General features: G+C 43.9%; 1 protein-coding gene across 1 annotated transcript in view; it reads right to left on the bottom strand.

The window, feature by feature from the left end:
- MEGF10 (multiple EGF like domains 10) overlaps window positions 1–18,331 on the bottom strand; it is a 164,936-nt gene that overhangs the window by 10,831 nt on the left and 135,774 nt on the right. The window contains exons 14-22 of the mRNA XM_059417484.1: window positions 13,394–13,540; window positions 11,857–11,991; window positions 11,191–11,319; window positions 10,528–10,656; window positions 7,809–7,937; window positions 5,519–5,647; window positions 3,122–3,358; window positions 1,583–1,710; window positions 152–275 (exon numbers count right to left, since the gene is read on the bottom strand). Coding sequence (XP_059273467.1) covers window positions 152–275; window positions 1,583–1,710; window positions 3,122–3,358; window positions 5,519–5,647; window positions 7,809–7,937; window positions 10,528–10,656; window positions 11,191–11,319; window positions 11,857–11,991; window positions 13,394–13,540 — 1,287 coding nt within the window. The remainder of the gene's footprint in view (window positions 1–151; window positions 276–1,582; window positions 1,711–3,121; window positions 3,359–5,518; window positions 5,648–7,808; window positions 7,938–10,527; window positions 10,657–11,190; window positions 11,320–11,856; window positions 11,992–13,393; window positions 13,541–18,331) is intronic.

Raw genomic sequence — 18,331 nt, 5'->3', positions numbered from 1 at the left:
CAATAAGCCCCACAGAGGCATTAGGTATAATTCTATCATTCTGTTTTTTTCATGCATATTTCCAATAGATCTCTTTGGCACATCTATAAATCTATCTGAGGGGACTAGAAGGTAAGGGAGCTTGTTGAGGATGGATGTTGGGAGAACTTGCCAAGCTCATTGAGGTAGCCGCCATGTTTCCAGTCTGCTGGCAGTGTTCCCGTGCAGTCTGCCACTGGGCCTCTCTTCCCAGGATTCACATTTTTCAGATTTGCAAACAGCTGATTGTTCTTCGACTGTTAAAAATATAAACCATCAAGATGTAAAAAGAGAACATAGCATAGCCCAGCACAGTGTTACAGATGTGGGAAAGGACATCTGTGGCATGGATCAAGGGCTGGTTCTTCAAGGAGGCCACGCAAGGGGACAGAGATCATCATGGGGTGGGCCTTAGAGGGCAGTAGGAGTATCCATCCCTTGGCCCCAACTATTCCCCTACTGCCTCAAATTCTTCATCTCCCTTAGTCACTCTATGCCCATTCAACTTGACTTGAGTTAATGTACATGGAACTTTGAATTTAAAAAAGTTAAATTCTTGGTTGGAGCTCTCCTGTCAAACACTGTATGATTTCTTATGAGTCACCAGTTACTCTGAGCCATTTTCTTAGCCATAAACATGAGGATAAGACTATGTACTTTGCCTCCTTCCCTGAATATGTAGGAGAACAAATGCAATGATGAACACGAAAGTCTTGAGGGAATGGGAAGGGCTATTTAACTATTAGGCGTCATAATTAAAATCCAGCAGCATTAATTTAATTGCAATGGAATTAATTTGACTAGCTTGGTTTTCATCTAGCAGAGAGCCAGAATATGACAATGGAGATTATAAATATAATTTGGGACAGTTGGAAGGAAGAAATGCTTGGAATTTCCAAGCATCCTCAAGGAGACTGGGGGTGAGGTGAGCGGTCTGGGAGGAGCAGCCCTAGGCGTCCACCCTCTCTGTGTACCTATAAAATGAGGAAAACAATAACTCTTGAGTCACAGGATCGATGTGAAGATTAAATGAATTTATATTTGCAGATTGATTAGAAATGCTTGGCACACAGTTTCTATTTGATCATTTTTGACCTACAAAAAAGCAATTTCCTGTGGTTCAACCTAAATCAATACATGCAGCTGTTTTTGTGAAGAAAGGACAGGGGGACCCGGCAGGGCACTGGAAGACAGGTGGTCTGAAAAGACAAAAGAAAGGACCCAGGATGGAGTCTGCTAAGGTCAGCTCTGAGACACCATTTTAAAACCTCAGGCAATATCAGAAACATTATTCCAAAGACCTACACCAGAACCAGTACAAACTGGAGACAAGGAGACTGTGACTCACACGCCAACTGCCTCCCTCACGAACTGGGAAGCTCTGTTTCGAAGTGAATGTAACTCCCCACCACTCAGATTTTTCACCAGTAAATTTGAGATTTTAATATGCAATCAACAAGATAAGAGATGGAAAGTGCCCAGAGCGGAAGCTCTCCCTCCATGCTCCTTCCTGTACTTTCTCTTTCCTGTCCCGCGTCAGGGCCTGGGAGTCACTTCCTCTCACCTTAGTGATGGTCATCCTGTCCCTGTTGTTGACATGCGGGGATGTGGCGCACTGGGTAAGCGTGTGATAACTGGGGTTGGTGAAGTAATGACTGTTGGCGCTTCCCCCATTGCTGTGGGGAAGGGTTTCTGTAAGAAGAGAAGGAAATGATTCAGATAACAGGCTCCTCTAAGTCTATGTGGAACAAAGGGAAGCAAAATAACCAGAACAAATGTTTGTACCGCTTCCACATTACAGACTGGGCTGAATCCCCTCCTGCCCGGCATACGCAGCAAAGCTTCTAGAAGCAGCAGGTGCCTGCCTTCCTGCTTCCTGGAAAACCATGCAAGTGTCCTCAGACAACTCCTCTTCGCCTGGGAAGCCATCACTTTGAAGCTATGTCTGCTGGAACTTGCCTCTTTTTTTAATCTTCTTGAAATCTTTTTTTTAATCTTTTAGACCCTATAGTTCTTATCATAATATTCTGTGCCAGAAATGTACTATGAAGCAGCTTTAGGTATTCCCCCTAGAATCAGCGTATATATAAACATGTAGCCCATCCTACAGTAATTGTCTAAAATAATAAATGACTTTAAGGGTACAAATTCCTTAATTTAAGTGGTTTCTTCTCCTCCTTCCCCTTCCTCCTCTTCTTTTTCCCCTTCCTCACTACCTCCTCTTCCTCCTTTTTCCTTTTTTTCTTCTCCTTCTCCATCTTTGGAGAGAACAAGCATGGGCAGGGGTGGGCTGGGAGGAGGGGCAGAGAGAAAACCTTAAGCAGACTCCATGTTCAATGTGGAACCTGATGTGGGGCTCGATCTCCCAACCCTGAGATCACAAACTGAGCTGAAATCAGGAGTCACCTCACTGACTAAGCCACCCAAGCGCCCCTAAGTGGTTACTTTCTCTGATGAAGGAGCGTATCACTTAAACATGTACATTTCTGGGCACATGTGACAGAAAGATTTTAAAGAGTTTTCTTACAGAACAGCTTTGTTCTTGCTAATATGACAAAACTGTTTCTTATATAAGTTTGTTGCCATGTGATTAATGATTTGTATAGGCCCAGGTCCAGAGACAGAAGACCTGGTTCTGTTTCCTGATGTGCTCCATGACCTTACAAACTTATGGGTGCCTCCTCCTCTCCGCTCCCAGTCCCTGACATATGACAAAAGCTTAGGTGCCCAGCAAAGCTTCCTCCCAGTTGAAATTCCCAAAATCTAAAGCATAATGAATGAATCCATAATGAATCCAGTTTAAAAACCCTCATGGAATGAAAAAAATAAATTAAAAATAATAATAATAATAATAAAAACAATGAATACTGTTATGCTGAAAGAAATAAATTAAAAAAAAAAAACCCTCATGGAAGAAGACAGTGATGATTTTGCTACCATTGACTTCTATGGCACATCCTTAACAGTGTATCTTTTCCAAACACAATATTTGCTCAAGGCTACTGGACAACAACGGAGAACCCAGCCACATGCCCCAGTTTCAAAGAACCAGGATGAAACCTTCCTTCTCAAGGAGTAAGATGGCCCTAGGGACCAGTCTTACCTGAAATGGCATAGTCTGCATTCATGACCCTCAGAGCAGGGGTGTAGGTAACTGCTGGCATGCTCGATTCCTTTCCCTTCTGCTTCTGTCTATAAATAATGAACAAGGCCAGCAGGAAGAGCACCACCAGCACAAGAATGATGATGCCCACGATGGCCCCGATCTGGTAGGAGTCAGCAGGAAGAGCCGTACTTGTCCTGCTTAGGCTGTTCAGGTTTCCAACTATGATGACACCAGCTAGTGAAAGGAGAAGACGAGGTCTGAGGAAGGTCGACAGGTGCCAGCCAAACGTCTGAACCCAATTTACAAACTTCTCCCAGTGGGCCCATGCCGGGATATTTTCAGTTCATGAAAGGTTAATTTGGAAACTTTTAGAAACCGCAGAAGGAAAAACGAACATTCTTCATTTGCAGATGTTGTCGGCTGGTCTGTGCCCGGAAAAAGGCAGCTCTATGCCTCAAAAATCCGACTGGATTTCCAGAACCCAAAGACTTCACTGTAGGGTTTGGGAGCTTCTCGCATAAACACTAAATAGACACTCAGACCAGACCAGGAATTCACTGGAGGTAATAATTTTTCTAGTTTTTTTTTTTTTTTTTTTTTTTTTAGCATGCTTTATTTCTTAAGCAACAGTAAGCTTATGAAAGGCTAACTTCTAAATGCTTCAACTGCCTAATTAATTTTATGTCTATCCTTAACATTTCTAAGAGTAATTGTCCTTCCAAGCAAGGAACTCCATTATAAATCTGGTCCAAGATGAGGGTCTGCCTTATCCTAATTTCAGTGGGCTTTTTACCCTGGGAGATACTGCGCTATGCAGTTATTTTCCATGACCGAAAGGTCCGTCCCAGTTAACACCTGACAACATGGCCCTAAAAGCTTACTTATTAAAATTTAAACCATAGCTTTACATAATTCTTTCTTGCATTCAGTCTAGTGAGGACAGGAAAGATATGAACCATGAGTCAAGAAACTGGGTGTCTTAAAAAAAAATTGATCCAGAGGTGCTGAATTTTTCTTTAAGCACTTCGGCCAGAGTTTTACCATCTAACTATAGAGGAGGAAACTGGCCCCAATGCAGGTGCTTCCAGCTCAAACATCCCTATAACTTTATGATTCTGAGGGTTACACTTATTAGACAGCCAGCCCCATAACACAGAGCACGGAGACTAGTGCCGTGTGATCACAAGCCATGTGTATTAATGATGTGATTGTGAAACTCGACCTCCTATTGTTAGGACAAATACAAATTGTGAGCACGTAGAAGTTACCTAATGAAAGGAAATGAACTAGGAATGCCTATGTAGTGCACAATTTCAGGGGATGGCACCTACAACTCTAGAGTCCATGAGAGTGTTATCTCCTGAAGATAGCCACACAAACCAGGAGCTCTCTGGGCATCACACTTCAGAACCATCAGAAGAAATTTCTCAAAGGCCCTGCACAAGTTTGTTTGTTTGTTTGTTTTTTAAGTTAAGCATATGCCTATCATACGAGCTAATCGTTCTACACCTATTGATTTACCCAGGACAAATGGCACTGTATCTCCGTACAAAGACTTGATACACTATTGTTCATAAGAACTTTACCTATAATAGCCCCAAACTGGAACCAATCCAAATGTCCACCCACAGGTGAATCAGTAAACAAATTATGATACACCCATGCAATGGAATGCTACTCAGCAATACAAAGAACTGAAGCACTGATATATACAACCATACAGTTCATTCTCAAAATGATTATGCTGAGCAAACGAAGTCGGACAAAAGAGAATGCAGTGCGATTCTATTTACATGAAATCCTAGCAATACAAACTTATCCGTAGTGACAGAAACTAGTTTAGGGGTTGCCTGGGGCCTCAGGGTCAGTAGTGGCAGGGAAAGGCATGAGGTAACATTGGGGGGTGATGGCTGCATTCACTGTCTTTACTGTGGTTGGGTTTCATGGGTGGATATGTCAGATCTTATCAGGTTGTACACTTTATGTCATATATGTCATATATATGTGTGTGTGTGTGTGCATATCTATTTCTAATATAGTAGCATACACGTGTTGCTTTTCACAGATTAGTTATACCTCAATAAAGGTGAAAACATTTGCAGGCACACTGGAAAGCTCATGAACTTTGGAATCAGACAAATCTGGCATCTAAGCCCTGACCTACATATAGCCATGTACTACATATTAGCTGTTCAACCTTGGGTAAATTACTTAGCCTCTCTGAGCTTTAGTTTCCTCACCTGTAGGACAGCAATGATAAGGCATCCATCTGGCAAGTAAATAACCAGCTGTGCCTTGCAGTGTCCCAAGCCCATTTACATCAGATAAGGTAGGTGCAAATTCTTAACACTGGCTACATGGGGGTTACACATTTCAAGGCACTAGTGTCCTTACCTTGATCACATCGTGCCCCCTTCCAGCCTGGGCTGCAGTAACAGGTGCCAGTGATGTGGTCACAGGTGGAGTTGTTCAGACAATCACATATCTGGCGACAGCCGTAGCCGTACGTTCCTGCAGGGCACTCTGAGAAGGAGATGAAAGTCCAATGTAAGCTCTCCAGTCTTGGGCATCTGGGCAAAAGGCTGTCTCTTACTACATGATCCCATGTGTCTAGAGGGCAGAACTTCCAGGGGATCCTTGTGCAGGTAGAACTACCCAGGGAGTCCTAGAGCTGACAGGAATTCCCTGACTTATGGGGGGACTTCACAGGCCAGGCTGCACGGGGCCAGAGACTGAGCTCCTTGCCACAGCTCCTGACTCCTTCAGTATTTATGCACCCACTTCTCTGATGGGTAAGTAGACACTCTGTAGAGCCCAACGGAACTGATGAAGACCATCTGCCAGGGCAATCTGAGATGACCCCACTGGGCAAAAAGGTGGGACAGAAGACTGAAGAGCATAACCCAGAGCCAAATCCTTGAGAACATGAGCAGTTTACTGAAGGCTCAGCGATCCTCCTACAGGCACACTGTGACTTGGATTAGCTGGGAGCAGGGGACAAAAGAGGGGCAATTTTTGTTAATTTTCTAGGTAAGAACTTCATTTACTATAGAATGACTCAAAATTGGGATGTGCAGGTTGAAGCCTGAGAGACCAAAATGGAGAGGTTTTTAGGATGCACTTTTAATAAGAGCTGGGTATAGATTCAAAGAAGAGTATAGGCATGTCAAATTTAAAAATCATCCCCAAATACTAATGTTTTCTGCAAAGTGGGCAGCAGGGGGCAATGTGCTATTATTATTGGAGTTCTCTGTCAAACACAGTGTTTCTGTTTACAAATGAGCATCAGGAGGGGTCTCCAAAAATAGGAACATTTTGATTGGATGTTCAAAGTAATCACGGAGGGACTTAAGAAGCTTTTTAAAAATAAGACCATAACCAGTCTGGCTTCCAAGGGAAAGTCAGTTTAGAGCCTCTTCTGGTTTCTGTGCGTATATGTATGTGCACATATGTTTAGACATTTATACACACAGATGCACAATATTTGCATACACAAGGGGTGTGCAGGCAACTGTGTGACTCAGTATGGGTTTCAGGATGAGATGAATACCAGTACAAAACTCAAATTGGGCCATTTCTGCCCAGGCTGATTCCTAGAGGTAACTCCTGCTATGTACTAGATAGGAAAATACGCAAAAATATTTCTAGGTTCAGCACACCAGACGGAGACAACCTAGCCATCCAGGGGTGCTGGGAGATGCTACTGGAGTGGAGAGAGGGAGACTGTTTATTGCCAAATTCCTGCTATGCTGATCCACCTTTCCAGGCCACACTGCTCCTACAGCCATATAATCTTTGATGCAACCTTCCCAGGAATGCCCCCTCTGATAAGCCACAAAGGTCCTGCCCCCTTTCCTGCCATCTATGACACGAGGGTGAGCCCCATACAGCTCTAAGACCCTATCTATCCGTTCAAAATATTGAATGAAAGTCAGAGGAAAGGAACAATAGACTACATTGAAATACTCAGTCTAGCACTAATTTTCTTATAGCCCTGCAGATGCACAGCTGTAGGGGCAGAAATGGCAAGACAAGGATGCATAATTGCAACAGAGCATGTTCTTCTGGAGTGGGAGTCTTGCAACAAAAAGTTTTAAGGCAATCTATTGTCTTGGAGGTCAGATAGACTAAGATGAGAAGTTGCTAGGGGAAACAGTATAAAAATACCATCTAGAGAAGGCTGTCAGAAGGGGGTGCCAACGTTTGCGTGGACCTGGTTCCCACCCCCAGTGGGACTGGGAGCCCACCTGCCTCCTGTGCTCTTGGTCTGGCCCCAGACAATGCTTTCTCGTCCAGGGTGCAACCTGGGCTCTGTGTCTGCCGTGAAGAAAACCTGACTGACTCGTACAGTTCTGAGCAGCCCCGTTCCAAAAATAAGCAGGACAGTGAGAGTGAGAGCCAGGGTGAACAGATGGAAAACTTGAATTCTGTCTTCATCCTTGGAGCCGCACCCCCTCCACCCAGAGCGCTGATTACTTACCCAGAAGAGGTCTGAAGGAAAAGACAGTCAGCAAGGAACCCCAGGTGGCCTCTGGGAGGGGAACGGTCAGCTGGGCCGGGAAGTGACCAGCCATCGGTTTAGACAACTTAAAAGTTGCAGGTCCTGCCTTCATATTCTTAGGCATACAGGACAACTGGTGCTAGGGGAAAATACCAGCTGGATGTGTCACACTCTCATACTCACTCTGTTCACAGTGCTTCCCCATGAAGCCAGTGCGGCACGTACACTGCCCGGAGATGTGGTCACAGTCAGCGCCATTTTGACACTGGCATATCAATGCACAGTCCTTTCCATAGAACCCCAGAGGACATCCTGCAAGGGAGGGAAAGATAGCAGAGTCAGGAGGCTGCTGAGAGAACCAGAAAGAAGCTCTTGCTTCCAACTGTTTGTGTTTAAATCTGAAGGATGCGGAGCCACTGGAGAGTGAATAAAGACAATAACACAGATCTCAGCTTGTCACAAAGGCTTCTTTGAAGTCCCAGGATGCTCCTGCAAGGAGTCATAATTCATGAGTGGGAAGCAGAACCGTTCCACACCTGATAGTTTAACCCTTGCTGGGGCTCCCAGAGATGAGTGTCTTCTAGCAAAGCATGCTTTCAGCCCCATGGAGGTATGGGGGCATTTCCTTGTATTCCTTCCCTCAGCTACTAGACTCCCAGACTCAAGCGCCATGGACTGAAATGAGTACTTTATATTAAAATCACACCTATGCTTTTACTTAATAGTACAGAGTGTCTCTAAGTCTGCTGTAGCTCTATCTGCTGTATTTGTCACTAACTTAGATAATACTAGCTCCTTCACCAGAGGTGTATGTAGAATGCTAAACTTACAAAGCAAAACTAAACCCCTGCCCTTCATAGGCGCTTTGTAAAAAAGCAACAAACTTTCCATCGGTGCATGATATGCAAGAAACAGACCCCTGGGGCCTTTGGGCTAAGGATAGGCACTGGCCCTGCAGGCTGTCACAGGCCAGCAGCTGACACGCAGGGGGATTTCAGGGATCCCTGGCAAGCTACAATACAGCCTGCGTCTAGGGTTATTTCTAAGTATCACATGGGATCTTTACTTTCCCTTTTTCTCAAGAGAGGTTTTAATGAAAGTTCAGCTCTCAGGAAACAGAGGCACAGCACAGAGGTCAGCTTGCAGGGGCAACTATCACTGCCATGTTTTTATTCAGCACCTATTCTTTGCCAGCTGCTGCTTTCCATGTGTCCTCTCACTGAATCTTTACGGTAGTCCCACCTATAAACCTACAAATGGGAACTAAGCCCCGAAGGTTCCCTCAGTCACAGAGCCAGCAAGCAGCAGGCTGGCCGGGCCGTGATACAAACGCAGACAAGTCTGGCTCCAGACCCTGGGTTCTGCCCACCATCTTCTGCTACATCCACTCAAAAAGGTCCTCTGATTGAGGTAGACCCAGATTGTAGAATGATAAATAATAACTTATAAACACTTTTCCCTAACGAGCTTGAAACCCTTTCAGCATACAATCTTGGCAGACTATGCGCAAGACAAGCTCTCTCCTTGCCAGCTCTTCCTTTCGAATCATGGCTCAAGGTCTACACCCCCTCCCATAAAGTTTTAAAACACTTTTTCGGCCTCTTCACTAATTATATCTCCTATTAGTATTCAACAAGAAGTGCCTAATTTCTGACCCATCTTTCCTTCTCAGCTCATTTCTGTGACTTAAAATTCTTTTATTATTAAAAATGTTTTAAAAGAATAAACTATACAATTTTATTAATAATCATAATTTGTGCTTTCCTGTCTTGTTTCCTTCATTCATTTGAAGGCAAGAGGGCAGAGAAGAGTCTTTTTTCCCCCGACAGTGCTGAGCTGTGGAGTACTTTGCACAGTACAGGCTATGAAGGCAAAAACCTCATACAAGAAGAAACAATGAGGACACTATGGGATATAAAATGGAAAAAAGAACTAGTGGCTCTTAGAGCAGCCTGGCAGCACCATGTGGAAAGTTGTCAGAAATGTGAATTCTCAGGTTCCACCCCAGCCCCGGTGACTCAGGCACTCACTCTGGGAGCGGGGCCAGCCGCCTGAGTGTATAGAGTCCCCTGGTGATTCCGAAACTCACCCAAGGAAACCTTCCCCAAAAGCACGAGTTATGTTAGGGAGGGGGGCTTGTCATCTTCACTGCCTTCTAGTCACTGTCACTTACCCTAACCTTTGTGCTGTTGGAATAAATAACAGGGTATACATTCATGGAACCACTACCCCAATGTGAAGAATTATATAGAAGATTTTCATCACTCTCCATACACCTTCCCAATCAATTGACAGATTGATTTGTTTTTGATTTTCAAATAAAAGGAATCACATCCTGGGCACCTGGGTGGCTCAGTCGTTATGTATCTGCCTTCAGCTCAGGTCATGATCCCAGGGTCCTGGGATCAAGCCCTGCATCTGGCTCCCAGGAGCTCAGCGAGGAGCCTGCTTCTCCCTTTCCCACTTGCCCTGCTTGTGTTCCCTCTCTGTCAAATAAATAATAAATAAATAAATAAATAAAGGATCACATGGTAGAAACAGTAGATGTATGTGTATACACATATACATGTATATGTACAGACATGAACATGTATGTACAAATGATAGGGAGCTGGGTGCCTACAAACAGGGTCTGGCTGAAGGAGAGTTGGGAAAGGAGCCGCACACCACCACATCCAGCAAGGTTCCATCCTGACACAACATGCAGACAGAAAACCTGGACCTTGACAGCATCTAAACATACAGAAACATTTAAACGTCTAGCAGTCATCAGGGCAAGACCCTCCAACTCCAGGAGTCCCAGCTGAGCTCAGCTCAGGTGCGCAGAGGGTGAGCTGGCATCCTCCTTGGGTGTGGCTCCTCCCCCACCCCCTCCGAGAGCCTCGGAAGGCCGGTTGCTTACTCTGGGTGCAGTAGAGACCCGTCCAGCCAGGAGTGCATTTACATTCGCCATCATAGGCGCTGCAGAAGGCCCCGTTGTGGCAGTTGCACGTGTGGATGCAGTTTGGACCCCAGTGTGCAGGTGGACAAGCTGAAACCACAACACGCATGGAGAGTTCTGTTAGAGCCTGGGGGTCAGCACCCGGCAGAGAGGGCGCCGTCCTCCCACCCCACCTCCTAGCATGCGAGACGTTAGCAGCGTCAGGACTCAGCAAGCATGGTGCCCCGGATCTGCCTGATGCCCAGAGGGCAATGCTGACCGCAACAGCAACCGACACAACGGACACTGTATTCGTGGGCTGACTGCACAGTAAGGTGGGCAGAGCAACAATCATCTTGAGGGCACAGATTTAACTCTTTAACAAATAAATGCACATTGGGCTCTTATGCACCCAGCACTGAAAAGTGAATAAGCAAAATGTTACCTATTTAGATTCTTTCTAAGACATCATTTGGATTTAGCATTGCATAGAGCTCTTAATGGGGAATAAAGCCACTTAAAATTAAAATAAGGCATATTATAATTATTCATTTATTATTTCCTGATTATAGAAACCCTCATACTTCCATCCTAAGGAATGTGGAAACAAACAGATACACATGGTTGTTCTCGAACAAGACTCACGTTGAGAGCAGTCACTGCCAATCCAACCTGGGTAACACTGACAAGATCGGTCAATGGGGTTACAGGTTCCGTTGTTGGTACAGGTACAAACTCCAGCACAGTTTTTCCCAAATCTGCCACTGGGACACACTGTGAATAAGTTACAGGGTCAGTAATGCACAATTACATCTCAGCTCATGGAACTCCAGTCTTAGGGCAGGAAAGGACTTTGAAGGTCATCTCCCCAGCTTCCCATTTCCTGGCTGCCGCCACTCAACAGCATTCCTCATCTTGAATGAGGTCATTTTAAGCAGACACATGAAGCCAAAGGTTCTTAGGAAGGGAAGGCATCCCAATCCAGGAGACATCATCACATTTCTAGAAATCTGACTTCATGGCTGCTCACTCAGGGAGCCAAAACCCTTCTTCCCTCTGTTGATTTTTCACGGGAGGCTGTTTCCAGTTAATACCAAAGAGTAGCACAGCTCAGAGAATAAAGAGATTCTGCCAAAGCAGGAAGCCAGCTTTTCAGAAGTTCCTAGTCATATCTGCAGAAGTTCCAGACACAGTGCACCAGAAGGCATGGGGAGCTGAGAGCGGAAAACGTGTCCTCGGGCTCCGCCAAGGGCAGACTGTATGTGGTTCGCCCACCACTGCACGTCTCTCTGAAACACTCGCACACCTTACCTTCATTGCAGAGGGCACCTGTGAAGCCAGGCAGGCAGTCACAGAGGCCCGTGATGTGGTGGCATGGCCCACTGCTGTGCACACACTGTGGGCATGTTTGGCTGCAGCGATGCCCATAGAAACCAGGAGAACAGACTGAAAATAGATCAGACATCAACAGTTATCATTCCTGGGATGTGTGTCTCAAATTCCACATCAGTCTCCAGTTACAGTTAGGGGTAAAAAGAAAAAAAAATTTTTTAAACAATATTGAGAATTTTCCAAGTATAAAATCACCACCATGGAAGGAAGAAGGGTACTCTTTAATAATGAAAAGAAACTGCTAGACTGGATTGCTCGAGGGCAGGCAAATGTCTCCGTCCTCTCAAAATTCTCATTTATGGTCCTACTTAACTCAAGGCATGACCCAGAATGGAGGCTTGAAGAATTTTTTGTTGATGAAACAAATGAAAGGAAACTCAATTCTAAAATACCCCCCAAATACTCTCAAGCCATGTGTCAATCCCTTATTCTTTAAGAGTCATTACTGGCAATAAAGATCTCCGGTCTGCATTTATTTATCTATCGATCGATCGATCAATCTATTTTAAAGATTTATTTATTTGACAGACAGAGATCACAAGTAGGCAGAGAGGCAGGCAGAGAGAGAGGGGGAAGCAGGCTCCCCGCTGAGCAGAGAGCCCGATGCAGGGCTCCATCCCAGGACCCTGGGATCACGACCGAAGTTGAAGGCAGAGACTTTAACCCACTGAGCCACCCAGGCGCCCCTCCAGTCTGCATTGAAAGGTTTGTTCCTCCTCAACGTGATCCAGGTAAATGATGGTGATTGAAAAAGGAGCAAGCAAAAAAATGCTACATAACTAAGTCCTTCTCAAGACATTCCTTGAATTTAAATTAAACAGGATGAATGCGCAAAGCGAAGAAAAAAAAAGTTATTTAAAAAGTAGAATAAGGTATCTTAAAGTCATATACTCTTTTCTTGATTGCATTTACTAAAAAATTTAGTAAAATCTTACGGATCCCTTCCTAACTTCAAGTCCTGTTGACCTATGTCAACAGCCCCATTTTTAACTCCGCAGTGCTATTTTCCCCACAGCACTGGCTGTAAGTCTAATAGCACGATGTATGATTTGCCGCTAGGTTTGGCTGATGTTGACTTCTGGTAATTGAGGTAAGGCCAATGCCAAAATTGCTGAATCAAATATTTACAGGTCAATGGATTTCTGGAACACCATTTGTAAGATTTAAGGCAGGATCGAGAGATGTATCCCGATGATAATGCCAATGAGGCATTGAAATCATTACTGAGAAGGAATGGCTCTAGCCCCATCTGTTAGGCTCATCCTGAAGGCTGGAAAGAATAAAGCTCTTGGGGAGTGCTATCAAGGACAGCCCTTTGAGAAACAGGGAGACCTAGTCTCTCTCCTCTCCCTCCCCTCGACTGAAACAGGAAGGCACCAAGCGCTGAGAGGACAGGAGCCGCAACTCCTGGGGACTAACAAGGGAAGGCAGACATCGCCCCTCATGAGACACTTACTTCTCTGACAAGTGGTGCCTCGGAACCCCGGCGCACACTCACAGATGCCGTCGTCTGGGGAGCACGAAGCTCCATTTTTACAGTAGCAAGGCAGAGAACAGTTGGGGCCCCAGCGCCCCTCAGCACACACGCTGTCACAGTGGACACCTGAAACAATGCACACGAGCGAGGCTGAGTGAGAGGCAGGGAGCACAGGTGCCTCGGGGATGCAAAGTCCAGGACAAGGAGCATGGTCCTGGTCCCCAAGCTGAGTGATCCTAGGCAACCATAAGCGGGCATGGCATAGGGTTTAAAATTCACTTACGTACATCAGTACATCATCATATTGCATAATCATTCATTGTGTCACCATAACATTAAAATAATCCCAGAATGATTTTCTATGGAGTCATAAAAGAGCAGGAATAAAACACCTTTGTTATATTGGTTTTCCTCTTTAAGGAGGAGGGAACAAATGGGAAGCCCAAGAGTTCTATTAAAAGCAAAATTTACCAAAAATATTTTATCATTGAAGACTTCCTCCCCCACCCCATTCTTCATATTTACAGAGAAATGAACAAAGCGTAAAAAGAGAAAGAGAAGTAAAACAGTGGTTAAATTGTTTTACATAAAGAGAACCTTCCCCCTGGAGCAGACACCATCTTAAAACATTTTGATGATACATTGTAGAGGATGGAAAGATACACTCATCTGTGCCACTAAATTCCTCTTTAAAAATTTAACCTTACATCAGGCAGATAAAGGCAGAATATTACAACTGATGCTATTTATAGCTGTTATCTAAGTTATTGATTATTAGGATACTATATGTAGGTTTTTAACTCTCACCCTGGGAACAGAAACTCTAGAGCTACTCATGAATGAATAAATGCCTAAAGAAAAAACAAGGGGGGGGGGTTACCAAAGTCCCCAAAATAAAAATAAAACCAGTTTGGGTTTTTTTTTTTTTTTTGAGGTAAATAGAAGTCTTTTTGGTATGTTTGTCTTTGAAATACAACAGGCACCTCTTTCTTGTAAGTCAGAATTCTCCGCAATTCAAAGACATGCTCTCTGCATTGAGAAGCAATGAGTTATAATTAGTAGTGAACCAGCGACGGCTGGCTTGAGACCAAGGGAAAACACAGGAAAAACAAGCACGTACACACTCCGGGACTCCAGAACGCTGTTAATACCCAGCACCAAGGAAGCTGAGAAAGGCATGTTTTGAATTACAGTTTTTGCTTCTGTGGCCCAAACCTTAAAACAGGTGCAGCCCCAAACCACAACGTGAACATGGCTAATTGGTACACAGTCATTTCTGCCGAGCCATAACTCCGCTTTGGTTCCCGTTTCTCTCCTTCCAAAAGTCTCCCCCTTAGTAAAGGCTGCTAAGTAGTCACGAAAGCGTACAGACCTCATTGTGTCTAGCTTGACCCAACAATAGATGATTATTTGAGCTTGCACTGCGGGCTGAAGGAGATCAGACCTGTTATAAGCTGACCAGGGTTTCGGGGTTTCCTATAGAATAAAATACAGAATTTGAGCCCATTGTGATTTTTTTCCCTTGACTTCACGAACATGTGACCGTTTTTTATTTTCCTAAAAACCTCTTTGAAAAGCTAGGGTGGAATGACATGCAAATGCTCTGCTCACCAAATGTGATTCACCAGCTATAGGGTTGTATCTGGTGTTTTGGCTGACGAGGCAAAGCATCAAACCTACTGAGGAATAAACCACTTCAAAAGGAGGCTGCAAACCTAAATTTTGTTTTGTGAGTCTGAAGGAGGTATCAACAAGGGTAGCCTGTTACAGGCTTCAGTCTGTTCAAATTCAGGTCCCGAGACCTGACCATAATCCAGAACTCCTAGTTAATGGCAGCCAGGATACGGATACCCACTTCACAGACACTCAGACAACCCTGACCGTTTGGGTTGGGAGCCACTCATGCAAATCCCAGTTAGGATTTTTGAGATGCCGAAGCTGAGTTAATCTGAAAATCATCCTGAAAATGAGTCCTCATTTCTGGCACCTTTTTGTGGGGTGGAAGCTTGAGGAAGGGGGGGAGTTAGCCATTCACAGCGATTTGGTTCATCAGCTTCTTGCCAAATCTCTCCTTCATATCCAACAAATGCAGTGAAGCTGGAATGGAGCACACTTCAGGTCAAAATTATCTGCCACTTTTTTACATTATAGATTGCCATAATTTATATATGACCTAGCACATTCTCAATCAGAGCATGTTAAGAGAAAATGACTCCAGGGAAGATTGGCAAATCTGAATAAAGTGATCCTTTATTTCATATCTGACTTGTCTTCCCTAATAGGTTTGTCCAGCTGGATAACATAACCATCTGTCATAATCAGCTTTATCGAGGTAATTTTCATAGAGCAACAGGGCCCACGATAGAGCAAAGAGATCCATTACAATGATACGCTTGTTTCACATGATTTACCCATGATTTCATTTCCAGAGAATCACAGGGAATTCTAGAGATCATCTGTCAAATCTTCTGTCTCCGAACATATAAGCATATTTCAACAGAACCTAGCTTACTTTTTAAAAATCTTTATTTTAGGATTGCAAATAAGTCTTTCCTTAAAAAATAAATTATAATAATTCTATTATCAACTTCCCCTAAAAATCAATCCCTTGGGGCGCCTAGGTGGCTCAGTGGGTTGAAGCCTCTGCTTTGGCTCGGGTCATGATCCCAGGGTCCTGGGATGGAGCCCCACGTCAGGCTCTCTGCTCAGCAGGGAGCCTGCTTCCTCCTCTCTCTCTGCCTGACTCTCTGCCTACTTGTGATCTCTATCTGTCAAGTAAATAAATAAAATCTTTAAAAAAGAGGAGGTGAGCCGTGAGAGACTATGGGCTCTGAAAAACAATCCGAGGGTTTTGAAGGGGTTGGGGGTGGAAGGTCGGGGTACCAGGTGATGGGTATTATAGAGGGTACAGATTGCATGGAGCACTGGGTGTGGTACAAAAACAATGAATACTGTTATGCTTAAAATAAATTAAAAAAAAAAACTCAATCCCTTTTCTTTCTCCTCTACCATTGGTAAAAATAAATCATCATTTTTCAGATATTAATGCTTAATCTCTTTGTAGACTTTGTATATTTGAAGCTGCATTTTTTCCTCTTGCTGTCCCATTTCCTCCCTTTGTTACTCATCCTCTTCAGAGCTCTGTGCCCTCCTGTTATCTTTCCCTTCATCTTATAGTCAAGAAAAGATAAATTGATTATTGTTGAATTGTTATCTTCTCCAGAGAATACTTATATTTTAAGGGAATATACATGTAAGGAGCCTAAGAAATAAATCTCTAATTGTGAAATACCTATCAAGCAGTGAGGCTCACAGAGGAGGTAACTGGGTAAGTTCTTCTCTAGGTTACACTGGTATACGGCTACGATGTGACTTCTGTGTGAAGGTATTCCTGCAATAAATTTTTTTTTCAGGATAGGGAATTCTGAGTTTGCATTAACCGTCTTTTTTTAGTGTGTGTGTTAATCCTAAATTATTCCCATTGATTTCACCTCAGTCTTTGCAAACTTGGCTGGTGTTCTCCAAGACAGTTTTCTGTTTCCTTTTTTAATCAAAGACAGAAAAAATAATTCAACTTAATCAACATTCAAGGGGTCCAGTAAGCTATTGGCTTACTGGTAATAGGTTCTCTAAGAAAGACCTCCAGCTGTAGAATGACAACGGCCCTAGAATAAGCACCGTTAACTCTGTCTGGGGATCCCAGTCAGAAAAGGAAATAGCTTCAGAAAAGGAAATAGCTTGTGAAGGTGGACAAGGGTTCCAAGCTGATGGAATGGTGTGTACAAGACCCTAAAGTCCAAGGAAGTAGCCAAAGTTGAGGACAGCCAAAACTGGGGTTAGAAAGAATGGGAAGGTCTCTGGGAAGCCAGTTCACGTCATGCAGAGAAAGCCAAGACGGCCATGCTGTGGAGTGTGAGCTTCCCCCTAGGGGGTGACAGGGATGAAATAGACAATTAAGCAGGAGAAGCACATAATTAAATTTGTGGTTGGCAGGAGGGCAGAAGACAGTATGAGGAGGATGAGCCTGGAAGAGAGAAGGCTTGTGTCAGGTGGCTATTGTAGGTCACACAGGTTAAAAAAAAAAAAAAAAGATATACATGACAAGGTCTTAAACTAAGTCATTGGCAGTTGGAATCCAGGGAAGATAAATTCCAGAGAAACATAAGAGAAAATGGAGATGAAATATCTGTACCTATCCCCCACCCCATATTCCACAGAGGGCAATGAATGAATTCTGGCAGCTCCCTGAAAGCGAGATGGGGATTTTGCTCCCTACAGTGTTAAAGATATTATTAAAAATGGTGTTAAATATTTGTTGAATGCATCAATAAGCAGAGTCTCTCTTTCCACCATGATATTCCGAACCATTTTCCAAGTGGATGGAGCAACGATATAATTCTCTTTTCCGAAAGAAGTGATGAGAAGCACAGGCAAACCAAGAAACCCAGCGTATTTCTATTCTGTGTGCCTAAAATGGTGACCTTTCCCATCTGAGGGGGTGGAAGTGTCTGCCTTGCTGATTTTGGAGACGACAGACCTTCATGAGCTCGGGTCTGTGGTCTGTGTTTTTTAATGTTAGCCCAGATTACAAAGCAGAAAAATTATGGAGGCACCTTGAAGAAATTCTTTCGGAAGGTTTACTAAAGAACAAATAAAGGCTCTAATAGGAATTACTTCATGAAGCAACTCCCTAAGGTATTTGGAAGAGGGGATAAAACGGGAAAGGGGTATCTTTAAATTTGCAGAAATCTCTGGTTCAATGGAAGCATTTTTTTCCTGATAAACGTTCTAACGCTGATAAGGCGATCTGTGAGGGACTGTTTTTGCCAGGACCAAGGACAAAGAGCTCTTTGATAGCCTTCCCAAGTTGCTAGGCAATGGCTGAATGATCGTGATAAACTTCAGCTAAGCAGCTCT

Source organism: Mustela nigripes, chromosome 12 (assembly GCF_022355385.1).
Source record: "Mustela nigripes isolate SB6536 chromosome 12, MUSNIG.SB6536, whole genome shotgun sequence".
Lineage (NCBI taxonomy): Eukaryota > Metazoa > Chordata > Mammalia > Carnivora > Mustelidae > Mustela > Mustela nigripes.
Note: the sequence above shows the minus strand (reverse complement) of the source record. Positions and strands in the feature narration are given on the sequence as shown.